We start from the raw sequence: 27,999 nt of genomic DNA on the forward strand, positions 1-27,999 counted from the left end.
ATTCTTGAAAAAACTATTGGTAAACGATAACCGATTCGAAAATCGCCACCAGTCAATCGTAATATAACTGCACGCTTTAAATTACTTCCTTTACGTGCAGACTACAATATATAATGATTTTAATGCAACACAATTACACAAGCTACTGAACTACAGTACACAATGTTGAAACATGGTATAGCACAAAAATACGTCACAAGTTAAAAATATGATCAGGTAAAGATGGGACAAATTCCCATACCACGCATGAATTTTAGCTGAAATAATTGATTTGAATTAAGCGCAAATATAATTATTCGGATGCGATTTGAAAACACACCTCAACTTAACCTTTAATGCGTATATACTGTACAAACAAAGATACAACAAGCAACAAAAGCTATCTAATCCACTTTTAAGTGCACGATCACAAGATACTAATACTAAGCTTTGTTGATGACGTTATCAAGCTTTTGATTGTCTCAAGGTTGCCCGAATACATTTCTGAAAGCCTGGCCATCCATTATATGCGGAATTGTTCGCCTGCAAACACAGGAGAGAATTGGTCATTAGAGAAAAGAAAATGAGAAATGGTCCCTAAAAAGGAGGTAACAAGTAACAACGCATTTGCAAGAAAGCGTGTATAGTGCAAAAAATATTGATTTATGAGATAATCTCGTTGAAGTCATGACGGACAGTTATAACGTTCGAACTGAAGGAGCTTACAGCCAAGTTGGGCAAAGGAAATTTGGATTATATTTCTTTAAACAGAAAGCTGTGCAATTTTAAAGTAAATTTGAATAAATTCTACCAAACGACTAAGCGAAGCGTACATGCACCAACTATGAATTGATTGATAACAAATATGCACTGTTTGCAAATTCTAGAAAACTGTTTGGAATTGCAAGTTTAAATCATTTAAAATAGAATTTTGAAGGTAAAGAAATAATTACAGCAAATTTCATTGGCAGCATACAAAGCAAAGGTGTAGCCTGTAAGCAAAGAAAAAAGATACAAAAGTAAACCTCATGCTGATAAATGAAGACAGGTTTGAAGCAAAGGTTAAAAAAAAGTGTTTCACAGCAAACTTGTGCACACCTGGTAGTTTGCAGACAATCTTCCCTTACTCGTGAGTCAATCTATGCTGCAGACAGTGCTTGAAGTCTTTCCATCCACGCCGGCGGTCGCTTTTATGAACCTTTTGTGAAATGAAGAAAGGCAAGAACAGCGAAAGAGGGATGTGATGAAAAAAAAATGAAAAAAGCCAGAAACGATTGAAGTCCCAAAGACAAAGTGAAAACGAGGGAGGAATAAATGAATATATGAAAATACGACTGGTGAGATGATGCCTTCGAAATTTTGCTTAACCCTGTTGCTCTAAACTATAATATCCTGTGAATACATCATGCAAATAGACTTGGGAGTCATGCACTTACCTAACTAACGCCATGCAAGCAATAAAAATACAGTTTGTCTAAACAACTAACATTTTCAAATAACTTAAAAGTTGACTTGAAGTTATCTTAACATATACTGGCATACTTCTTAAACGACACACGTACAAACTAAATGAAAACTTTCACGATTTTTGCAATCTTTTCTGTAATCACTACTAACTACTGGCTTCGTCATTACACTGATTGTACTCATGCTGTCACAATATGCTGGGAGTTTTGTAAGTGAACTAAGGAAACAAAAAATGTCACGGCAAACAACATTAAACATGTCCATGAGTAATTGATTTAGTTTTAATTTTCATTTCAAGAAGAACACACAACCAAAGAAACTCACACAGCAAGTAACAAATAAACAACCGATCTGAAAAAAGCACCATTAATTACAAAAGCAGACAATCCGTACAAAAAGCTTGCTAACTTGGCTACTACTATATATGGCTGATGACTGAAGTGACGAAAGTAAAAAATTATAGAGCTAGTGGATAAAATACGCAAAGATGAACGATAAGATTTATGATCTAAAAGTTTCTATTCGGTTGTGAGTGAGTAGCGAGCTGACGAATAAACGCACGAAGATGCTTAGATACGCAACGCGCGTATCCTTCCAGGCCAATGTATTGTCGCTGGAGTCCGTGACGCTGAAAGAAAATAAAAGAATCTTGCCGTGGCCCCGCACTTATAGTTAGGTAACAAGCATTAAGTTTAAAGGTATAACGTTGACTCATTGACAGTCGACAACTGTTGGAGCGCGGTTATAAGATGCGGGTGAACAAGAAACATATGAACCTATTTGGTGGAGAAAATCAGAAAAATCGTGGACTAAGCACTACGAGGAAATGGTTACAATCTAGCAAACAGATGTATGTTTGTAACAAATGTTTTCTGACCTTGCATTAAAAACCTTATCGAATTTTCGAATGAAAAGGTTTAAATTTTAAGAAGCCACAAATAAATTCTACAAAATCCAACGCAGAATAACTCAGGGCAAGTGATGACTACGACGTGCACACAACATCTAACGTGAACCAAGTTACGAAACAATGTGCTTCATGCCTATATCTTACCTTTTTATTACAAAGCTTCCCAAAATAAAACAAAAAGAAATCAAGTGAGACGGTGTTTAATCACAAAAGAAATGACAAACCAGAGCACGTTTAGTTGAAAAAATAATAAAAAAGTTGCAGCGAAATAAAGTTGCGTGACATCACCCAAGTTCATGTTCTAACTTTAAGTATAGCTCAGCGCCCCGGCATCGCTTTACTTCTGCAACATCGGGGCCAACTTACCCGAAAGCCTCGATGAATCCGATCCTTCATGACTCCGATAAACTCCGTTTGACTCAACCTGTTGTCACCGTCTTTGTCGAAGAGCTGGAAGAGCGTGTCAACCAGGTGCTCGGATAGTTCGTGCCCGGTGGAGACCTTCACGGCCCTTTTGAACTCGGCTGCGGACGAAGAAGACAATATTTTCCGGTGAGATCAGATTTTGAGATTCAATAAACGACATTGCTTCTGATTAAACTAAAAATTACTTCAGAAAAATTAGGATGTAATCTCCGCTTTTTGCCTTTGGTTAGTTAGTTATAAAGGAAAAAACTTAATAGCAAGCGTTTTTACTTTTAAATTTAAATAATATATTTTAAGCAAAACATTGTATACACTTTCGCAAGTTCAGCGAATAAATTCGAACGCGATATCTGAAATTTATCTCGAAACATGATTTTACAAAAGTCAAGTCGTATTGGACCACCACCATCACAAACCTTGACCTATCGAGCGTCCAGTCAGGGTGTACATTTGCATGGCGATTGCAAAATCTTCGAGATTGTTGAGAAATAGAAAAAAAGATCGGAAATCTTCAAACGTGATCCCCTGAAAATATTGATAATAGTTATGATGGAGTGAGTAAAAACACATAAAAACCGCATCGTTTCAGTTAATACTAAACTTATAGTAACATTAGTCCATATTAACTGAAGCGTTTTTCAAAAAACAACCCAAGAAAAAAGCACCAAAAAAATCATATCAAGCAAATAAACGTTAATAAACAATTCCTGCCTTCTCCTCAGGAATACGCTTAGTGACATTTTCAATATACTCCTCGGTATTCACAACATCAGTGTATTTGAGCACCATGCGGGCGAAGTCAACCTCGGATATTGTCACCATACCGCGGCTATATGCCAGAAAGTGAGGATCTTGTTAAGGACATAACTACATGGTAAGGTTAATATCTTTTATCTGGTTTGAATACACCACGTTAATATTTGCGTAAATTTTCGACGCTACAAAGGATATTTCTATTTCCAGGACTTCTGTTTGGAGGTTTTCCATAAATCTGAAATGGGCATTTGATTAGTGGGAAAGAAAGAAAATGTTTAACATCTACACTATCTACGTAGCTATATGTGACATTAACCAAATACTCAAGTATGTTTCCGTCAGAGAGCGCTCTAGCCGTGTAACCGTTAAGAGTGTCAGTAAACTACGATAGTATTTGACTACATTTTATTATACACTGGGGATTATAATGTAACGTAATACCTGCAGAAATCTTCATAACGTAGGTCATTTTGCCCATTTTTGCCGAACAAATGTATCAAGAGGGATGTATCTTTGTGCTTCACTTCACCCTCTTTGATAGCCTGTCAGTTAAAAGATTCAGTTAGCGAAGTGTTCTACTTAGTGGTGTTGCGAGATATACCATACCCTACGCTAGATGGCGCGTTTCAGCCAATAAAAACGCAACAAACGAAGCAAATTTAAACTAATGTGAGTGATGGATGTATCATGCAGTGAGAATTACATAAATGTGTCAACAAAATTAACTTAAATGCACAGCGGCTGTGCCTAGTTAACTTTCAATGACAACTAAATTGTTGCGTGTGATGTCAAAGATAAGAGATAGATGATTGATTAAGTTGACCAAAAAGTGTAATAACTACAGCTAACATCCTAGTATAACACGTTACAGCTTAAACGCTGCTATCTACACAATTGCGCTTTAGCGAGGTTGGATGTCACTAGGCAACAGTTAAGCAAAAAATAAGCGCAATGAAGTTGAATACCCGTCGCAGTTCACCCATAGTTTGTCCCTTCTTTTCGTACTTGGTCGTCCTTTGCCACTGTGATGTCATAAAGATGGTGGATAAAATAGGCGTGACGCCATGTCCATTAATGGTCATTATGCATGCCTGGTCGGGTTAGTTTGATTGTAAATAAATTAGGAAATTTTATTTACTGCGTAATTGCTAAGCCCGCCCTGGCAATCCTAATAAAGCCGATACGTAAGCCGTTCATTTTCGTTAGTCGAGAAGGTATAATGTGTCATTCTAGCATGCGTAATGACTGACAGAGTTTAAGTTTCAGACATAAAATCAGGGAAAGTAATCGTTACGATGGAAGCATGGAATGTGGCGGTCACAATACTGAAGCGAGACGGCATGCTATGTGCGGTTAACTTTGAGCAAGGTTCGTCATTGGTGGTGGTTAGTTTTCGTGCCACATGCAATACAGCGTTGAGTTGGCCATACCAAAAAGTGACCAACAGATGGTTCGCTGGATTGTTCGACCGACACGAAGTCTTTCGGCTGGAAAACGCTCTAAGGTTGAAAGAGTGTCACATCGTGGTATAGTGCACTATGCATTCATTATAGGAGTATAGGAACTCTCATACACGCAACAGAGTAACAAAACATGCATTTGTATATTCTTTGCACACCAACTAGTACCAAAGTTCACATGTTTGAATTACGTCTAAAAGTTTATCACATTACAAGGCCGTATCTAACAGATGTGCAACTGTCTATAACGTTGGAGTTATACATTTAATATTAATAGATCCCACCGACAACATTACACCACATAATATACGTAAAAGTTTCTTTATTTACTGCTACGCTTCCCAGGATATCATAGACACAAGTTTTATAAAAAAATTAGACTTAAGCATTAAATGGCCACCAACCGGTCAACATGCCATATATTAGGTTATATTAGGTAAAAGTTTAGTATAAAATGTAGCACTTTGATCAAGAAATCGTAGTTATAAAAATTCTTCCACAATGTTTAGAACATACACTCAAACTTAATATCCTTACATCATATTAGTGATATTGTACAGTGTTAGCAATTAAAAATATTTTCGAAAAACTTTAAGTCAAATAACGTGGAGAATGCAAGTATAAAGGTCCTTTACAACGACGTTTTAGTCGTTTTCTAACGAATGGTTTACTCCCAATGCTTATGGCAGTAGCAATAGTTCCAATTCTAATTCAGGGAGCTCTTATAAACACAAAATCTGTTCGGTAAAGTCGTTGTAACGGGATCTTCGATTTTACGTATTAAAAGTGACTTCTCAGTATAAGTGTTATGACGTAATAATTAAACTTATTCCTACCTCCTGGTCCACAGAGGAAATATTTTCGGTACTCTTGCGAAAGATTTCACCTAACTAAAAATGTCAGAAAAACGTCTTAACATTATCAAGAGGAAAATAATATAAATATATCATAGTGCTGTGTAGAAGCAGGCATAGTTTTCCTTGAAATTTTTTAAACTTACCACCATGAATTCTTTCTTATCCACTCTTTGGTTGCCATCAGCATCAAACATGTTGAAAGCGATGTTGAAGCCGGCATTCGGTTCTGCAGGCGAAAGCGATTAATCTTTTAGGCGTTCTCACTGGCATCATTTGTGGTTTTACAGGCGGAATGCAGAAAGTCGAATTAGCTAACCCCAGATTAACAACGGATTAACTACGTCACATGTGATGCCGGCGCCCTTTTTTAATTCCAGCGACAGTGCAGCACCGTGCGGCCTTCGTAGGACGTATAGGCCGCCTAGTTGTATATCGGTGTGATAGGTTAGGTTGGCAATTTATTTCAGGCGTCCCTGAACGATGACAAAGACTGGCCCGAAGATAACTAGGAATGTTCTACAACAAGCAATAGCTTACCAATATCGTACAGCGGCACTTGGCCGCTGTCTGAGACCCGAACGACACAGCTAACGTGGCTTAATTAATCCCAGTTAAATCCAGTGTAAGCTAATTCGAATTTAATTAGATTTTTCGCATTCAATCCTATCTCTTATCATTGTGTTGAATTGAACTGAAAACGACTTACTTGTCAGAATACACAAGAAGAAAAGATACTCCGTGTAGGAGATCAACCCCAAATTGTGCAGGTCCCTGAAAAACCTGGACGAGTTCTTCTTCCTGTCCGGAGTCCGCTTCAGCATCTTTTCGACTTCCGCTTCCGTTAGTTTCAAATGACCGATCCGAGCTATAAAACAGATGATGATGACAATAATGATGATGATTATTGTGGTGGTGTGCTGTGAATTTTGAAAATTTAACGACAATAAGGCTTTTGTTCCTCTGTGTTGGTTACGTAGACTGGTATAACAGAAACCATTTAAAATGTATTTCACCACCAAGTAGCAACAACAAGTATTACGAGTTTAGTCATCCAATCTGAGAGCAGTTTTTTTTTTCATTGCAATCACAACAATACATATAATCCATCAAGTTTACAAAGAAAGCCCAGCACGTAAATTTCCGTTTAACGAAAACAGATTCTATTCACCAATACACGCCTATGTCACATCCAGGTGTGAGGCCACATTAGCATTATCGCAATGATACGGATTCGTTTCTTTACCGGAAAGACATCATTTTTCCAACGTTGGGATAATATATGGAGATACAATACAAATAATCGAACATTTACATTTGATACTTTGATAAATCACTTAGTCCTCGTCTAACTCCGCTCAGTAGTGACGTAACGGGCTATAATTAAGGTGTTGGATTACACGGAAAGGTCGTTGGGGTCTAACGCGATCTTGGTGATAAGCCCCTGATATCAGAGCTAGGTCAACAAGCAAATCTGCGTGGATCTGTCGCATCAAAGCGGACCGGAACGAGAACACGGTGTCGAAACAATGTAACAATCTTTCATTGTGATGTCACAAAGGTAGGCGATTATAAAATGAAATCACATTTGACATGTTACAAGTCAGAGATGGTAGTCATGAAAACCAAACACAAACCACGCGTCTTTTCACGCACGACGTAAATCGAAGGTAGATCGACCGTTACCCCGAATTGTAAGCGTAAACTCGTCACCCTTACGGGTGAGAAAATTGACAGCCCACGTAAGATCTGTGCAAATGTCCCGTGAAAAAAATAGGTTCTAAACGATGGGTGCTTAACATCAAACGGTTTCAAATTGATCATTTGTAATTGTCGCATTGTAGAAGCGTTTATTGAAAATAGCCCAGTGACAACGCAAGTGATTGTCAGAGGTTGTAAATGCGGTCAAATAACAAACAAAGTGTTCAGGTGGTGGCGAAAACGTGAAAAACAAATTGTGTCATGAAAATGAAAACTTTATAACGCAACAATACCGTGTTTGGTAGTTTTTAAAAATTGGCGGAAACGCTGAATAACTGCCCCATGCTTTCCGGGGATCGGGTTGCATAGCTTTTGTGACGTCACGGGACGTGCAGACGTCCGGAGTTGTCGGATTTCAATCGAAGCAAACACTTAAGTTCGGGCGCTTCGGGTACGGAAAAGCACAATCCATAATTCATAAACTCAAGTGCATAAAATAAACTACGGAACCGGTGATTCAGCCGTTTAGTTAGATTGTGTTTGAGCGTATTTTTGATATCGCCAACTGGAATAAAGACGGATAAGAAAATTTAAAACTATTTCTTCACGCCCGCAAATTCTACACCTGACGATAATGACCGACTACAACTATGCAACAAAAACAGAAACCGACAAGACTGGGGTTGGGTTCTCGTTATGACGTTAACATGACGTCATCGTATCAAAGGCGGTACTCCGTCATCAAAAGCGTCTGCACTTTACCTGACACGGCAGAAAACGAAACGAATGAAACGATGCAAAACCGGCAGCGACAAAAAGCAAACTTTATGGTGTAAGATAGACTGAGATGAAAGGCACTTGGTGAAAAATCATCGATTCATTGAAATATCGAAACGAACGAGTTTGATTCCCACGACCAGTTTTCGGGAAATATAGAAAGGGTAACGAAATCGTGTTCTTAATGGTGTTTTACCTGTACGTGTGTGAATCTATCAAACATTCGGAGATAAAAATCTTTAGGGTTTCCACATTGCAGACGACGGTTAGGCAGACACGTCATCGAAAGGTGACAAACCATAATCCTAGTGTCAATGTTTTTGATTCATGATAATTGTAATAGAAATATGTCCACAACATAGATGGACCCGGGAAGTGCGTCATCAAAGGTTATAGCGACTGTTTGGGCGAGAGTGCTACCTCGTCGTGCGAGCATTTGCATTAATTGATTACATTTGTTTGTGAACTGTCTGTTCGACAAAGCTTGGCAAATATTACACGAAAGACAAGAGCTAGCCGCCGACTCGGACAATGAGAAAGGGGTTGCTGCGAGCATGGGGGGAGGGGGGGCTTTCCGTTTGGACCTTTAAACCGTTAACCTTTGACCTTAAACCAGAACGAGCTTGTCACCCGCCCTAAACACTGGGATGGTGTTAACTGAAAAAAATCAGACCCGGCTAAAATCCAATGTCCATAAAAAAATGTTTGCGGCAAGACCACACGCTGCGCCAGCGACATACGGCGATATGTGGTACTTGATAATGATATGTTAGTGCAAAACATCGTTTGTTCAGACAGTTTCTGTTTATGTTACTGCTGTATAAAGTGACTGGTTGCTTTAAACTCCTACTTCGTTCAAGTTTAGGCAAAAAAGCAACAATTAGTGGTGAAATTTGAGAAGACGCAGCAGCGTTCAACAAACAACCTGCTTGATTTTGTGAGAGCTTGTCTGGAAAGACGAAATGTTTCATAATTGTGCTGTACATACAGCAGTCACCTTGCAGCTATAAATAAACATGACGACTTTGTTACTTGCGCTGTGTTGCGCTCATGGGAAAACGGGGTGGTTGGGAGGTTTCGCCCACACTCGCGGTTGACTCCCCATTTCCGCAGACACTTCAAGGTATCCGCTTTCTATGGTGGCCCCAGCCATACATGCCTATACGCGCTATATGCCAAGAACGATGGTTTGAAGTTCGTAGTATCGTAGAAAGAATCATAGGGGTATAAGGGGGGTGTTGGTCGTGCTCTGAATCACGCGAGATACGGAAAACGGGGGAGAAGCCGAACATACTGTGTCCTTGGGTGTCGCGTGTTACTGTAACAACGGCTCGGGAAGTAATCTAAGACGTGCAGGTTCTTAATGTGTGTATGGTAAGCAGCTCAAGCATTGTTTACATCTGTTGGAATTTGTGTTTTGAAATCCGGTTAATTCCCTTTGTCACGTGAAGGGCGTATCTGACCCGGGGTTAATCTCTTCGTCCTTTAACGGGCACTGGCACTACCATCATATGATGCCGAGTGCGGCGACACTATGTAACCTTTCCTATTTTGGTATGACGAAACTGTTTGAAAGGAATGGAGTAAAAAAGTGTCCATCTACTGTCTTCTTTCAAAACCAAAAACAACGGACTGATATTGCGTGAGACCATCCCGCTACGTGCCCTCACTTAATTGAAAAACATTCCAAGTTTCCTGTTTGTGGACCGCCTTATTAAGCGTGTCCACGGGAAGAACGGAATTATGTTACACGAATTCGAAAAACTTGCTTTCCTGACAATGCTGCTAGCAATTTAACCGAGCTATATACGGAGAACGTGGTTAAAACAATGTAATGAAGGATAAAAATACTTCAAATTTTGGGTGTCTTTGTTATTTGTGTGACCCAATTACTGGTGTGTTTAGAGTATGCAGCATAGCTCGTTATGGAAAGACGACTGGTTCTTCCGTGACAGGACGTAGCTATAATTTGTTGTCGCTCACAATAAGAATATGGATCTATTCAAACAAAATGGCCTCAAAAGAGGTTTTTAAATTGACATGGGGCGTTCAGTGTCGCGATTAGATGGCGACACAGCGCTTGATACGTGAATGAGTCATCCAAGAAGAACTGGCAACAACACTGAAATAACTACGTGCGTTTTCGTAAACTTCAGCTCGCGTCTTACTATCTACGCAGTGCAGACTGTCACTCGGCGGCTTACTGTGATTTTAAGAAAGGCAAGATAAGAAAAAGGCTTAGTTTACTGGAAGACAAGTACACAACATAATCATATGCGCACGACATTCGTCAAAACATGATCACGCTCTTAAGATATAAAGCCGCGACACATAAATAACGTCGACAGTGAAGAAAAAACAAGTGCATCGACGAAAAGGTCGTTTTTCCAAAACATAATCAACATCCCGTTGCGTGACTGGAATAGTCCGTACAAGAAACCGTTTGAAAACATTCGTTCGCAAAGTATAAACAAAGAACATGGCAAGAAGGTACCGTTTTGCCATTGACTTTGTGCAAAAGTCAAGAGAAAAGTAATAATTGGTAACATTAAAAACCACCTCACAAGAGGGCGTTGAAGGGTTGGAGTGAAAGTGGCAGATAAGTAGAGTGTGGTTTAATGAATTACCATCTGCTGTCATCGATGCCCTTTGCTCAGTTTGAAAAGACGTTGATCGATTTTCGAAGACGCGGTCATAGTGTGTTGTTATCAGGTAATTCCCGACTTTCAAACAAAGTCCCAGTAATCACAAAAGGTCTTCCGAGTGCGACGTTAAGGAAGAAAAAAAGGACGGATAACTCGCTGCTTACTAACCGACAAGAATTCCAACCGGGATGAAACGCAAACTGCCTCTGAATGGGGTTGCCACCCGTCTATGGAGAAAAAACAAAACGAAAAGGAACTGGCCCTTGAGGTCTGGCCGCTTGACAGTGGATAACAGACGGACGCGAGTAAATTTGGCCAAGTATAAGGTGTCAGCCGCCTTCCTTACAACTCCTGCAGCAAGCGCGCTCAATTTAGTAACATATCAGCTATCGTCACACTGATTCGTGCACAAGCTGTATTTATTCTATACAAGCCAGCACCCAAATTAAGGGAGAAAACGGCCCAGACAAGTTTATCTAATAATGAAGCTATATAATGTTACAGTGGAAGTAAAGGTTTTGTTCCCGAATATCTGAAATACTACTTCTGGCGCTCTTGTATCCTGCGCCTATAAAATTCTTCTCACGTGTCGTAACCCAAATAATTTAAGTTGAAAGGCGGCCAATTCGGGTGAATCAAATCCCGTAAAACTCTTTCGCATCGAAATTACAAGTTAAATTAATATTTTTCCAAACCAGGCTCAAGAAAACGTTCTTCACCATACAAGGTATGATTACTTGCGATTGGTTTAGCAAATACCTCAGCAAGGGCTATAACACTTCTGACAAGTAGCAACTTGCCGAGACAAAATGTCAAAACCATACTGAGCTAACCAAAACTGGGTGCCTCAAATTCCAGGTTGCTAAAAGATATGTAACGGCTTAAAACTTGAACGACATTCCAACAAGGGGTAATTAGCATCAGATGCACTTTGAAGTGGTATGTTTTTGCAGTAACCGTAAACCAACAAACAGAAAGAAACATGCCATGGACATGTTTGGTGTTAATGCGAGTTGGGTCCTTCGGTTCTTAACAGGTAAAGCTGTAGTAGCTTACTTGTTTTGTTAGGAGGGGGCGTTTGGAGCTCTACGCCTGAACTATATCGAACCGGTGTTTACTTGGAGTGTTCGCAAAAATGCTGATGCGCATAGAGTGAGTTCTGCAACAGCGAGAGATCATACACAAAATACGTTTTTTTATAATTAAAGGCGGATAAAATTGTCCAAGCTCGTCAAAAATTGCGCCAACTCATAATTACGCTTGTCTAATGTTGGTGGTTGTATAATAAAATCGGTTTATTAAAGAATCAATTAAAGTAAGCAGACTCAAACATGACAAAATATAACAAATGCACAGTCTCACAATTGGTCAAGTTGGCACGCGGCTTGGTACATGGCCAATCAGATTACATGGTTTTGCAACGTCTTTGGGAATTACCTGAAGCATTTTAAGCTCGAGAACAAAGCGAAAATCCTAACCGCGCCAGCTAAAACTCTTGTTTAAGCAACTGTTGTGTTTGGGTTATGAAGCTTGTTTCATTATGCAACATTGCCATATTAAGTCAAGGTGATGTTTTACGTAGGGGTCGTTGCGTCTGTATTTAATTAGCGTCGTATGTTAAGGCTACAGACAGGCTTCTCCGCTATTAAGCTCATCAGGTTCATCATTTAATTGTGATAATATGGTGGAGTACGTGGCATTTGAGGTGAAACCAACGCCTTCTGCTCAAGTGTCAACTACTACATGGCATGCTTAATTTGTTAATTGCACTTAGACGCGTCTGTAGTTAGGAAATTCGACAGACGTCCAGGTTTTTTGGCCGACCACGTTGGCAGATGTTCTAGTCCGATCTTCCGGGAAATTTTTCTCCATAATTTCATTTTAAAAAGAACGATGAAAATTCGAATGTCGGAGACCCGGAAAAACCTGGTGTTTTTTGAGATTCACTATTTACGTTTTAGTAACGTTTGACGGGTGTTTTCGAGGGGCTAATTAGGGGATAAACTTAAGGACTAGCTAAACAACAATTACCATCTGGACGAGTTTCTATGATTCAGTTATGAGTGCAAAGCGCTGGTTTACAAACAGTGTCATTGCTCGTTTATCTTACACAATAGCCGGCGAGTGCCATTGCTATTTATGGCACAGAATTACTGGAATATTAACTTGAGTAATCTTCACAATAACAGCTGGATTGTGGGTTAGACAATCCAGCGGATTAGACACTGATTCATTGGGCGTTTGGTGTAAACTGACATTCAATGCATGACTATGTGAGCGTTGCAAAACGGAAAATTTCATGATGTTTAGGCTCAGAGCTTATCTCCGATGTCATCGTTCTTCGTTGTATCGAATTTGATAAGAAAATCGGCGAAAAAATACACCAGCGCCAAAAGTTATTTTTGTACATCTGTAAGAAAATACTAGGAATATCAAACCACACCGTCTGCGGGCTGTTACGTAATAGCAGAGATAAAAGAGCGTTTGTCTTGTGCGGTTGTCACATTTGTTTATCGATATGAAAAGATTTTGACCACAGTCATATTACCAGTCACAGCCGAGCGCGAAAGTGGAATAACACGACGGGATTTTCCGGGAATTCGAAAAATCGGCGACCAAATAAAGATGCATTGTCACTCGAGCCTCAAAAACACAAGATTTTGTACCAAAATTCTGCCAAAAAGAATAGTGAAGCTTCCATCAACTGTTCAAGTGTTGGTAATCGTAGAAGATAATGAAGCTGGTGGCGAAAATTTTTTCGTGGCGTCATAGAAATATATTGACCAAGTTCGTTAACCGTCTGATCTTGTTTTTTAGCCGAGCGGTATTAGGAATGTCTCTGTGTGATTGACAGCCTAAAACAGCGCAAGAAGAGTGTCAAATTATAGAAAACACACCACGCTGGGGCGACAATTATCACTCCTTTGCGTATACTGCCATCAAATTTACTTGCTATGGGTAAACACTAATTTGAATCACTTTGTTTGCCTCATTTCGAGACGGGGTGCAAGTAACCCAAGGTAACCTGCACTTAGGAGCGGGTAAGGCGCGTATTTTACCCAGGCAATGTGAACGAAACTGTGTATCGGATCACGACGTTGTCCGAGAGATTGTTTACGAGAGCATTTCGCTGGCGTTTCGCTTTCAATAAATAGTTTACGTCATTTTACGGCTGGGTCATGACTAGTGACCCCGTCATAGACAGGGTCTAACTTTCCAAGCGTCTTAATTTTACACGACGCTGCCCACACTTTGTGGCCGCTAGACGTTGGACATTCTTCGCATGATATTTCGCTGATTCGGCCGTTCTTGATACAAAATGAAAACACAACGACTTTATCTCATATTTGGTAAAAGCAAAGACCCAGATTTTTATCAAAGACAATTAGACGAGCCCCCGTACGTAAATGTCGTTTATTACGTTTCTATAGTGACGATCGATGTGTCCTGACCAAACGTGCCGGTTCGCGACTATCTTGCGATCAAATAAGGATTCGGAAGTCAATAATTTCGACCAACTTTCTGACGTTTTCCACTTAATACTGCGCCTGTGTGAAAATGCACATGTAAGTGTTTCAACGTAACAATGCACTCGACAAGTGACAGCCTGCCATGACTAATACAGTAGAATTTATGGATTACACGATTTCTTAATGAAACATAACAAATATTATCAACACTGAATCACATACTGTACGACCCAAAGGATTTCTCTGCAAGATGATTCAAAAATTAAAAAAACAGACCATCTTCAGATTTACGAACTAACATAAGTGCTTAACCTACATACATAAACATGTTTTTGGGCTCGTGTGTTCTTGGATCCACTGGCAACACAATAAGCTTTATTCGAACTTACACAGTTGAAATATTGTCGGCCAGTTAAACGGTGCCTTGAACGAAATTTTAGATGATTTTGCTATTCATTTTTTTTGGATTTAGAAAAAGTAGCAATCAAAAAAAATCAAACCCGTCCAAATGAAAGAATAAGAAGCATTTCACATAAAAGGACCTATCCGAATTCCAAATGATTATAATTCGCTGAAATTAATAGTACGCGTACTGCACAGGAGTGGTGTTTTTGGAGGTTTTGCTTCAAGAAAAAGTAGCATTGTCAAAGCAAGGCAAATTATCCCGTCTACCCCATGCCAGGCCGGTACGGCTTCATCGGAGATAAATGCGCTTCGTTCCCTATAAGTGTTTGTGGTTGTAATTATATCGAAAGCGGGCAGCGTTGGCATGCTAAGGAGGTGTAGCTAATTGGTACAAAGTAACGATTAGTTGAAATTGAGCAAAGTCTTTTTCGGTATCTCTCGACAAACTATAATCCAAAGTAACCGCTCCGTGAACTCTTGCAAAATTACGGATAAGTCACACCCGTGAGAGCAGGGTTTTAAACCAGAAATGAATTTTGGTGCAAAGAGGTCTGTGGCACAACCAGATGTGGTCAGGTGTAATAACTATGCGGTGGGCGCGCGAGAAAGGCAAAGGGAACGCTAGGACTAAAATAGGACAGCGCTATTCATGGTGCTTGCGTAAGTGAACCTTGCGTGCCCTGGCAAATTAGATGTCGGTTTTCTACGAACTGTTCGCTACCGAGAAAGTGTAACTCGATTCCTGCGTGTTCCCTTCTTCGCGTAATGTTTCAACTTAACTCAGATCGCACGCATGCCTGCTTAACTCCGCGTATCTCTTTACGCTTAAACAACCTTACAATAACGATTAGGTACCACGATAAAATCGGCTAAACTTCTCTTGTGAATGTCTGGTACATATGTATGAGCAACTGACGATCTTAGTTAACATTTGGGTCGATGTCAAAATTCAGGCTCAGGACCGGAAAAGATAAGACAATCATCTCGTATAAGTTGGTGTGCGCAGAACGCTAGGATATGGACATTACCGCGCTATCAAAAATCGGATTGCAAAGAAAAGAATTTGAGTCAAATCGGTCCAAACATTACAAACCAGCAACCACTTGTGGCCATGGTATTAACAAATCGTTGATGATGACGTATGGGTTTGGTCAAGATAAGCGATTTTGTGGGAAAATTCGCAGCAAAAGCATCTGTCGCTACCTTCGGCTCTATCTCTCTGACATTCATTCACTTGGAACGTCTCTCTGGGTCAATAAAACATGCGCGGGAACATTATTAATATATTTTCCGGCAGAACGAACTCCCATATTATCAGCGCTTTTTCCTTCGGATTTAGTTTCAAAAATAGTAAAAGTTTTAATTTTTTCAAAATAGGTTGGTAAACAAGTGTTAGCGTATTATTGAAAGAAAACTAAGAGTTAAAACGTTTGTAATTTTTCTGGAAGACTCTAAACGTGTTTTCGGGACTTGTAGTAAAACCATCAGCAAACGACACGTGTCTTCCAGTTTATCAAGCGTCGGGGCGCCCCAACATGACGCCAACAGGTACTCGAACTGGAAGAAATTAATCCCTAAAAATAAGACGAAAGGACCCGAAGCTTTAAAAATAGGGTAAAATGATCAGGACATTTCACACGTGGGCACCAATCTCCACTGAGCTGAAGTATCTCTCCATTAGCGCTGACGATTGCAATTAGTAATTTTTAACCGAAGGGTAATTTCCGGGTTTTGAGTTAATGCAATTTTGTTCGACTTTAAGGTGATGATAGAACGTTACTAGAAGGGTTACTATGTCAACATTTGGGTTATCGGGGCAAACGTTGTGCCTTAACATGCTAATAGATCTACAACAACGGTTAAAAATGCGATATATGTTCAGATTTCGTGAGGTTTGACCCGAGTTAGGGATAAACTGGCAGCGAAAAATACCGCACGTTCCTACGAAGGCAGCGATACATAATCGCTTTGACACTAAGCAAGGAACATGCAGAATCATGGGCCGAGAATGTTACACACGTGCCCCCTCATTTAGAAAGTCGTGATAGGGGTGTGGGGTAAATTAAAACCCGATGACATGAGAAACGGGTGATGAACGACGCAAGTCGTGTTAGTAGAACGGGGGCCGTGATCGACCCAGAGGGTTAAAAGTAGTTGCGGGCTGAAAAAAGCTTTTGTAAAACGCCACCAATGTTACAAATTTAGCAAAACTTGATATAAATAAACGCGTTGCTAACACGGTAGGTTGATGTGAACTACTTTTAGTAATAAACAATTTTTCTAGCTGAGGTTTTATAATAAGCTGCGCACGCTTTCAAAATTATTTTATGTAAATTTAGCAAAGCGTGCTTTTCATGGCAACCATACACTGGATGCGATTGGGAATCCAAACGGTAACACAATCACAAAACCATGTCGCTAGCAAAGTGATGGTCAGCCTGTTGTTGCATGTAGACGCGTATCCGCATTTGTCTGCACAACGAATGTGTTGAGATGCGAATCCATCTGTGACACTAAATTTGTGATGTGCAGCAGTGTTGGAATGTAAATAACAAAGTTGCTGTTACGACGGAAAAATTAGGCCACCCGTTGCCTATGAGCAGTTTTGCCACATTTCAGAGATTTCATTTAACTTCGGTTTCACCACATCATACACGTGTAGCCCAACTGTAAACGATGATCCTGAACAAAACACTAATAAACCATATTTTATTTTAATTTGCTTCATTTGGTTCAGTTCCTCATTGTTGTCAAAATCATCATCAAAGCCTAATAAATGACATTGCGTGAGTGCGCAGCGAAGTACAGAGCAAGTCACAAAGCCGCCTCAGAAATCTCAAGCGGCGATGCAAAAAAGAAACACGTTTGAGCCGGCACAATTGCTTGCGAATGCGTTATAAATAGCGGTATAATTGTGTAAGACACATTACTTTTCCGGACTATGAATAATTGAAAAAGCCAATGAGTTTTAGTTTCTTCAGGAAAAAAATTTACGGGCACGCTATTTACATAACAAGCCGTTTCTGAAAAGCGTTTCTGGACATTGCCAGCCAATATACAGGAAAAACAAATTCAGAATCTACAAAAAGTCGTTTGATTTTAACGCTTGGTTTAACAGAACGGTTTTAATAAAGTTGCAAGGGAAACTGAACTAAAAGCCGGTAACATCCTCATCAGCGCCAAATAATCACAAAATTAGTTGATAATTCGTATTCAGGTAAGTATATCAACAGCGGCAGACATTTCAATTTCCAAAGCACACGAAGACCCAAAGAAATGTACCGTTTGTTTAAATGAAGTTAGGCTCAATAAAATTTAGGATAAGTGACTTACGTCTCGGATCGTCGTCAGTAACAGACTCCAGGAAGTCCTGAGGAGTCATGAAGAGCTCTCCTTCGTACTCTACGGAGGCGAAATCATAGAATCGTTTTTCCCGCGTCAGTAGCGTTGTTTCTCCTGCCTTTTTGGAGAAAATAAGACAAAGTTTAACAATTCTTTCATTAATTCTTAGAAATTAGAAAAGAAATCGGGTCGTGCTGTTCGTTTGGTTGCAATAACTACATCCACATAGGAAATCCGAACGTTTAAGAAATTCCTACAGAAGCGTTGGTGCGTCAATATCAGCTTGATGTGGGTGTGAATAATTCGGCTGACGCAAGTACCCTGCACACATGTGATGGTATCCGAGTAACACTTAAGCTAATCATAGAGGGTCGAAGATAATGATATACAAAAACCTAATTTATAATCATGACCGCCAGACTTAGGTTTGAAGAAAAATCTTAGTTGCCAAAATTTGTGTGTTGCGATTTTTTGCAATATAACACTTAAAGGTTCCCGGAACTGAATTATTATAATGTCTCTATCGGCGCATTTGGGCATGTGCTGAATCGGCACTGGTAGAGATTATAAGTCGGCGTTAGCGTAATTAGCATCTCAATAATTGTGCCCTTGCAAGCATACAGGGGCGGGTACCAGTAAAAGTTTGGCAGGAGATTGAAATGGCTGTCAATCAACGAAGCTCTAAAGGTGTCAGACGGTACCGCAACTACAAGATTATTGTAATTATACCCAGATCGGTTTGGGCACTTGCGGTCTGATTGACGTGGTTTTGCTGAAGCGGAGCGGTTGGCCAATATCCATCACCTGATAAACTTTGCCACTCACAATGCTTTTGACAGGAAAGCAAAGCTTTGAGTATATTAAAATGTCGCATACTAAGGGACTTTTCGGGCACAATATAGTCAAATTAAAACTCCTTAAGACTCCCAGACAAATCATGTAACACTTAGGTGTTAAACTGTAATCAAGTTTTTATGATAGCTGAGAAATTTGATATTGAAGAGCAGCTGGCATGGTTACAGGTTGTAAAGATTGATTGTCCGGATTAATGGAGAAAAAAATGAACACTACAAACGCGAAATAACCTTCTCGAGATGACAGAAAACGATTAACTTAGAGCACAGAAAAGAGCTGGTAACCGGTTCACGACTTCATTATACGCCCATCCATCTATAGATAAGGTTGAAACGTTGCTTGTATGTCGCGAGAACGGCCTTATAAAACAGTACGCAAAAGGTGCAGCATTGTCAAGTAAACAAACACTTAATGGGTTTGTTTTCTGCGATAAATTCTTCGCTACTCCGCCTATTTATATTACCCGTTTAGTAGTAGAGATAGCCATCGGTCCATTGTCCGTGTGTGAAGTAGCTTTTGATTCTAATTCGGTGTGTGCGAGCGACCCTTCAAGAGCTTACTATCAAGTCAACAGTATTAATTTTTTGGGGAGAGTGATCACTCTGATAAAACCAACACGTAATCAGTGGTGACGCAATGGTTACATTGTTGTTTAAATGTTTGTATTGTTATGCGTGTTACTACATAAACACGCCTCTTCGCGAAGCTGCTGCTGTCTTCCCAATACGCCGCATGATGAGGGCAAAGTTGGACAAGGGCAGACCGACTTTCATTGCAACAACTGCGACATTGCTAACAAAACATTTTTAGAAGCAATGGTTTTTTTAGACACGCACCATTCGGTATTAGCGTATCAGACCATAGCGCCAACGATATCTGAATTTACAAGCGCTTAATGCTTTTACTTGGAACATTACGCTTAGTCATAGGCGAATAGATTAACGGTCTATTTAACTCATCCGAAAGATCAGACTTCGATGAGCTTGGCCAACTTTTCTATGAACTAAATACCGCATAAAATTGGATTAAAGTATGGCGAAGGTCGATAATAATCGGTCATTCGAGATACATTTGATGACGGGAGAAGAAAAAGTTATTATAACCCTAGAAAGCTGCTCGATTACAACTAGCGACAGGCAAAGACATTACTGGAACTTGCCTGTTGCCATTGCGTGCAAAATACACCGGATACAGGGGAATAATGGAGATTAGGAAAAAATCACGACAAGCCTAGCCTACGCTATCACAATCCAGGCAAATTTTCAAAGGGGTGGCGAGCAAAATGTTGAGCGATATTAGGGCTCTTACCGTATCACTTTTCACAACGATTGGGATGGAGCAGTAAACACGACAGTTATTGGAAAAAGATTTAAGGGAGCAACAATTTATTACGAAACCCCACCTTACAAAATAAGTTTAAATTAAAACTCTCCCTGAAACCCAAGTGTAAGGTGCCATTTTGATCAAAGCACGATTAAAAAAATATTTTACATAACAATATTAAATTGGGCTTGATGAGCCGTAGCGACCGAACATATTCCTCCACAATACACTTATTACATGCGCGCTTCTCCGTTTCAAAAGATACGCTCACGCAACCCGTGTTGAACTTGCAACTGAACAGCTTTTCGCTTATTTCTGCAAAACTGCAAAAAAATCTTGCTCATACGTCCTTGTTGAACATGTGACCCTGGTATAACCTGAGACCAAAAAATACAAAGAATTAGAACGAACGAGAAAGAATTTCGAAGTTTTACACGTTGGCATAAACACATTTTTTTCTTCAAACAATCTCGAAATCCGTGGAAAATGACGTTGGAAGAAAAACAGTGACGTCGTTTACTACAGTTAACGAGCTTCTGTGCACGAAATAAATTAACAACCTGTTGGAATGTATCATTTTGTATTCTGAAGGGGTTTATGAAGTTGACAAGCAGATGGTTGCATTGTATTCTTTTCTGCACGTCAAGTGCATTGCAAAGACGTTTGGTGACCCCAACGATTATCAGAAGTAATAAGTCAAGGATCGCTTTAATTCAGGGCACCTGACAAAAGTTAATAATACCAAAATTTGTAGTTCAAAGCTCCCGCTGAGCTATCATTGATAGCTTGAAATTTACGCCACCGAATACAATCTAGTTACCATCAAATGAAAACCACTTAAGAGCAGAAGGGAACAGAAGCAATTAAACCGTCAAATAGCCCACTAGAAAATTGCGTCTAAATCTAGATGTCTTGCGGCCAGTCGATCTTGGCCAGGTAGCACATGTTAAACTACCAACTTGGATGGCATCTACAGACAGTCCACACCTCTGGAGTGCAATTACAACGGCTTACCAATCGTTCACCGCAGACACGTGTTGCAAAAACTTTTATTGGTACTTTTGTGGGTGGAACAATCCAGCTACTTACATCTAGTAATTAAATCTGTAAGACTGACAGCAATGCACCCTGATCATGGGTTATGTTGCAGAATACCTAGTTTTAATCTTCTTAATCTAAAGAGCGCACGGGTTAACTCTTCCCAGGAAAATCATAAAAGGGCGTCTCCATAACTTAATAAGTATAATTATGACAAGTGGTTTTAAAGGAAATATTAATTTCAGGTTTTTTGGCCAACTTCTGTATTTTACTGGCAAGCGATGAGATTGCTCTGTACACTTTACATGACTGGAAACCGCAACTTCTGCCGTACAGAGAATGAGTGGCATCTAAATCAATGCTTAGTGCAATATACTTTCTTGTAAATGAAATCAAAAAAATGTATGATGAGATAAAAAGTCAAGTGAGGGCAAACATATGTTTGGGTACACTGTAGAAATTTCATTGTCAACTTCGCAAATCATTACAAGCATTAAAAAAGCTACACCAATTAAACGCAGACCAATTCTGCGCATATAATTTGGTCACAAAAACATATGCAAATTAGACAAAAACTTTAAGTGGTCTTCTTACACTTATATTCAGACTGCTGCATTAAAAAGGTTAGCATTTAGCAAAAAGAATGATTACAGTCCTGTGTAAAACCTACTCATTGTGTAAGGTGTCATCTAAGCAAGCGAACACACCTTAGCTTGGAAAATTTTCTTACTGTCAAAAACAAAAAAATCCTTGATTTTTTGACAGCCAAAATTGCTATCTTAATCGTGTCTCTTCCAATTTCAGTTATGTGAATCACAAGAATCAGACATGTGGGCATAAAAGTTCTGTTCTTGAGACATATATCCAGAGAAGCAAAACCAAGTCACAAACTTCATTTGTTCTCAGGTCCTGGGCAACTCATATGAGCCAAATGACACAGAACTTATCTGATTTGAAGCTTTCAAGATTCCCAAGAAGGTGAGATATAACTTAATATCGAGACAAACAGGATGACATTGACAAACGTCTCATATGGGTTGCAAAGGGTAATTCCATTTTAATTCAATTAATGATGAACACCTTCAGTTCTCATAATATATAGAATTTTGAAATGCTGTAGGAGGAAGTATAGTATGATGAATAATACAAAAAATTATTGGAAAATATCAAGCTGAACTCAATATATTGCATCTCTACATTTCTCCACTAGATGGCAATATTTGTGCTGACCTTATGGCATTTTAACATTATATACATTACAATAAATGCAGTACGGTTTGCTATTCTTTTGATAAAAAAATCATAAAAACAACATGGTTTCACCGATTTGGAGAGTGATAAAAATCAAGTAAAACCATTTAACTTTCTATCAATTTATGCAAAAACTTCAAACTTCAAACCAAAATTTTTTGCGTCCGTTCGAATTGAGAAGTCCATCAAACCTTTCTGCTTAAAATATTTATTTAATTCACTTTGCAAGTACGAGATAATTGTGAACATTTGCTTGGATTGAAAATAATGGCACTTCGAGTCTTATAATATACATATTAAACATACCTTTGGGTATTTATTTATAATAATTATTGGAAAACTTTTTTATATTGAACATGACAAAACTATTAAAACTGCAGAAAAAACGGAAACTCAAGATATGAATAAGTTGGGAGTTGTCGCCATTTCCTCCAAATAATGTGTATTTCTTCCGTATTACGATAATTAATGAGCATAAAAGTAGTAGAATGTATACGTATAAAATTATACTTATCATAACTGACTGGCACAGAAAGAGACCTTTTGACATGGCAGTGGCATGCGAGCTATCTGCATCATTACTGGTTATTCTACTTTAATACTGATAGGTCCTCTGGCTAAACACAAATCCAGTTATATTAAAAAGCTTTTTTTAGGATGTGGCAAATTTGGGGCCAGCTTGTAACTAGATCTGAAATCTCTAGGGATCATTAAACTTTTTAGGATATATTTAAGGTTAATACATTTCTTTATATACACCATTCCCAGAAATCATTTCAAAAGATCATAAATCGTGTAATCCTACATAATGATGTAAATTTATGGTTGATGCTCAATCACAGCAGGCAATTAGCCAACAAGTTTATGTGATTATGTCTTTACACTCAATTATGGTTCGTCATCTGCAGCAAGTGATTACAGTATTAAAAAATCACATCTACGTCAGCCGGCACACTCCGACTTACACCAATTAACACGTTTTCCTCTAAAATCTTATTCTATACGTACCAAAGACTGGTACCTTACACAAACTATGGTTTCCTCAAATGACTAAGAGCAAAATCTGCATGTTTGAAATGCAGCTGCAGATGTGCAGTGTAACAGAGTATCTTAATTCTCAACTAGAGCTGGGACGTTAAACTTTTTTAAAGCAAAGTACCTCAGCAGATAAATAAATAACAACTTAGTGAACCACTATTTGCATAATTACGGTATGTATAAGCAGTGGTGGTTTTGTACATCACTGGAGATATTTACTAGATAGATTATTTACTTATTTATTTATTTTCATTTTCCCTATTTCTTCAGCAGGTCACTCAGAAAAATTTACTCACAAATGAGATTAGCGTGAGATAGACACCCACAATCTACAACCTATGTTTGTTGATTCTATTTCTATAACTTATCTTTCTGGGAAGAAATTGTGTGTAACTTTATGCTACCAGGCAACATGGTAACATCCACACAAACAAAAAAGTGAAAAAATTCTTAAAATGTCATTCAATGATAAAAATTCTTATGAAACACAACAACTACATTAATTAGGTGAAAACTGCCGTGGCAAGATTTGATCTACTGAACCGATCTACAGTATGTCAAGAATATTTAACCCTAGAGTTTCTGTTTTAACAAGCTATAGAGCAATCAACTGCATCATCAAACAAACCTTAACAATATTACCAATAGCATCATTTGGCAAGCTCATTATAACATTAGACTACAGCATTGGGTATATACGTAAGTTGTGCAAAGAGTATATACAGGGTTGCCATCGGTCTGGACTCAAAAATAAGGACGAACAGGAAACAAAAGAAGAATACTACCTTAAACAGTGCACAACTTACCAATCAATGTTCCAAAAATGAAAAAACGAGATATTATTTGCATGTTATATAAGTATCTCTTTGGTACAAAATGGTATACTAAAAGTGTCAAAATGCCCAAAATATGAACCTTTGCCCTAAAAATAAGACGAAAATAAGGACGGTCGAAAGTGAAAATAAGGACATTTCTTAGAAAAAAGGACAAAAATATATTCTAAGACACGGACCTTCAAAATAAAGACAACACTTAGAAATAAGGACAGTATGGCAACCCTGAGTATATATATATATACTCAAATATATACTTCTAATTTTCAAACAAAAATATCTTATTTTCTAAATTACGTGATACAACAAAATAACTTACAAAAGAGAATTATCGTTTGAAAAACATACAATAAACCATCTTTGAAAAACATCAAATTTTAACAAATACGCAGGTCGAAATATATAGGATGAAGGGGCATGATACACTGATTAAAGTAGTTTTATAAGCAACATGCATATATTGCATGGATTATCACAAAAATAACTGATTGCCCGATACAACTGAGCTAGGTCAATGTACGCTCTACAGTCTACACAATTTACTGAGTATATGTAGCACTTGGCACAGAGCAAAGACTGTTCATACACACCAAGCCAACACACCAAATCTATGCACCAAGCACTGAGAGCTTATATCATTGCACTAACTAAAATTATAAACATGTGTCTTTCCCAATGCACAGCAAAGAAATCATGGATATGAATCGTCAGAAGTCCGAGTAAAAATGTTACAGCATAAAATATGTTTTAAAAATATTTTATGATATGTCCAACTGGTGCTGTAGACCATTGAAGATTTGGGTCATACAAAGCAGTATATGGCTATGGCACAAATAAATTACAGTACTGGTATTTTAGCCGTGACTTCATGCTAGTCCCTACCTACTCTCCATCTTCTATCATGTATATAACTTTTAAAATACCAGTATACGTACTGTATAACAGTTATGCACATGATGTATTTATGAGACTTATTTTTCCCACTACAAGTAATGCTAGGGAAACTAAATGTTTTGGCAAGAGAAGGCGATTTAACCCTTTTTTACACATGTATGGAAATTTACAAGCCAGTCGGTAGCATATTTACTCACTTGCATTCATAGGATTCAGTTTCTTTGTTTGCTAGATCGTTGAACAAAGATATTGCACATTTTAGCCAGAATTTGGTGCTAGCCAAGCTGAAGTAATCAAGAAGGTTCAACAGGGCTTTATATAAACTATGAAAACTGGTATTGAGACATGGTTCTGACATGAAATGCAATTTCCAGTCTTCCATAAATAAGAAAGTAAAACTTGTTTCTTTTCTTTGACTCACAGAATCTGTGCATCATGATTACGGATCGCAATAGTGAGCAGTCAACAAAGCACAACCAGAAAGTTCTTCCTCTACAAATATTTTTGTGGAATGGCATGTGTGTCTTCCTTCCATCAACAAAAAATTGACAAGTACACCACAATAATTCCCCGTTTAAACTTTGCCTATAGCTGCAAATTTTGGACAAAAACTGTGCACATGCATCCACAATTTGAAAGACAGCATAACTTTATATCAATGTTTGAAAATTAGAATTGTAGCCACTTTTCAAACAAATTGGTTTGGACCGCACAGTTAACTACACCTCAGCCACTGAATTAGCAAAAATTTCAGTCCAGAACTCGGTTGACGAAACCATCTGCTTTCAAATATACAAGCGTCTAAGCAATTTCAGCAACAACAATATGCAGGTTTATCAACCTAGTACATATTGCAGACATGTAGCACTGTAAAGTTCTAAAAATATCACAATGCTTGCAATAACAAAAAATTTGTTAGCTTTTACCAATATATACATAGTCTATGTAAAAGGGTGTACCTGAAGTTCATACTCAAGATTTTCAACACCACAACATATGCAAGAAAGGATAAAATAAAGTGGAAGAAAACAATTAACTTGTACATACAGTATGTAAATATGTAGGTCTGCCAGTGGTAGGTGTTTTATAGAGAGTCCATGGACAATGAAAAGTGACCAAGTAGATTTGCAAATTTGTGCAATGTCAGATAACAGCTTAATGCAAACATATGTTACAAGAACAACTTCATACGTAACGACGTGGAAAGCAATGTTCCCTCTAATTTTTCACGAGTCTGAGCAAACACACTAACTCCCTGAGCGGTCTCTTGGACCACTGTGAGCAACATCAGACGTGCGCACTGTGGCCATTATTATGCGTTTATTTTATTTTCAATTCAGGTTGGAATTTTTTCTTGTGCACAGCACAGATTTTCGGTGCGCGGAGACCGTGTCAGCAGTGCGCATTTGCGCACGCGCGCAGCTTAGAGGGAACATTGGTGGAAAGTAAAAAATTAGTATGCATATGTAGATACTTTTCAGTCGGGTATACTTTTAGCCAACTTGTTGACAAGATTTCAAAGTCTGCAATCCGTGGTTGGCTTTTCGGCCTCTAGTTTTAATCTCATTTACAGCAATACGTCCAGATGTTAAATGAAAGTCACTTCATTCATACCAATGTATAGGTCCTATATGCTTCTTTTGGAACATACATGCAAGCCTTTTTTATGTTTTTACTTTACAAAATTTTGCTGCATTCACTTATTTGATAGCACATTTTCTTAGAAAAAATTCACATCAGTACAGCACATTTTCCCGATTTTGGAAAAATTTCAGTCTGGTGTTCTTGTCATAAATAAATAGATGGACACATAAAAACAGGCAAGTAAATCTAGTGTCACTAGCAGGGATGCTGAATACATTGACAGCATAGCCGCTTCAAGTCTACCACACATCCTTCAAAACTTTAATACACATTCATTTATAATTAAGTTTTCGTTCATTTTTCAACAGAGAAGCTCGTTCTGTTCTATTTTTAGAGCTTTTTTAAGTCAGGATCATTGAATATTTTACGTGTAAAACAAACTAAGCACTCAAAAATGTACATATAATTAGCATTTTGTACAAGATTTTCTTTATTGGTCGATCAATTTAACGTGTCTTTGAAAAAGTAGCTCACAAGGTCACAGATTTAGGGCACTTCTGATCAAAGGCATTAGACTACTTGTTAATAAAACTTTATGAATTGAATTCATGAATTGAACTTACTTGTTTTTGGCTCGCAATGCTGGTGGTAGGCTCTACTGGTTTTGCAGCATAAACCACCATCGATTTAAACAATGATTTTTGCAACATGCTGGAAGCTGAATCCTGATAACCGGTAACATTTCTCATAGAATAAAGTGCCACACTTGAACCACAAACCGTACATATTCCGACCAGAACATTTCGTTTGGTAACTGCATTCTGTAAATTTGGAAAAAGCCTTTTCCAACTTCTGAATCCAGACATTTCTGCAGATTTTCACAATAAAAACAAGCAACCAAGGCAAGCCTTATCTGTCCACTAAACAATATTAATGCATTATTCCACCTCCACAACCGAAAATGATGCTTTGGTATCGAGGTTTATGACGT

General features: G+C 38.5%; 1 protein-coding gene across 7 annotated transcripts; it reads right to left on the bottom strand.

Annotated features, from left to right (window-relative positions):
- Positions 1-102: 102 nt before the first annotated feature.
- Positions 103-27,940, bottom strand: LOC143456258 (calcium uptake protein 3, mitochondrial-like). 7 transcript variants are annotated; one of them, XM_076955156.1, is made up of 14 exons: positions 27,632-27,940; positions 18,184-18,310; positions 6,562-6,720; positions 5,999-6,081; positions 5,835-5,888; positions 4,969-5,037; positions 4,504-4,560; positions 3,980-4,080; positions 3,734-3,773; positions 3,494-3,625; positions 3,199-3,307; positions 2,723-2,880; positions 1,078-1,177; positions 103-522 (listed from the first exon to the last, which is right to left on the bottom strand). In XM_076955156.1, exons 1-13 carry the CDS (start codon positions 27,872-27,874, stop codon positions 1,103-1,105), a joined length of 1,407 nt encoding a protein of 468 aa, XP_076811271.1. In that variant the 5' UTR covers positions 27,875-27,940; the 3' UTR covers positions 103-522; positions 1,078-1,102. The 7 variants fall into 7 exon arrangements, with proteins under 7 accessions (XP_076811271.1, XP_076811269.1, XP_076811270.1 ...); XM_076955154.1 differs by lacking the exon at positions 1,078-1,177 and adding an exon at positions 2,501-2,515; XM_076955155.1 differs by lacking the exon at positions 1,078-1,177.
- Positions 27,941-27,999: the final 59 nt, after the last annotated feature.

This window comes from Clavelina lepadiformis, chromosome 1 (genome assembly GCF_947623445.1).
Source record: "Clavelina lepadiformis chromosome 1, kaClaLepa1.1, whole genome shotgun sequence".
Classification (NCBI taxonomy): Eukaryota; Metazoa; Chordata; class Ascidiacea; order Aplousobranchia; family Clavelinidae; genus Clavelina; species Clavelina lepadiformis.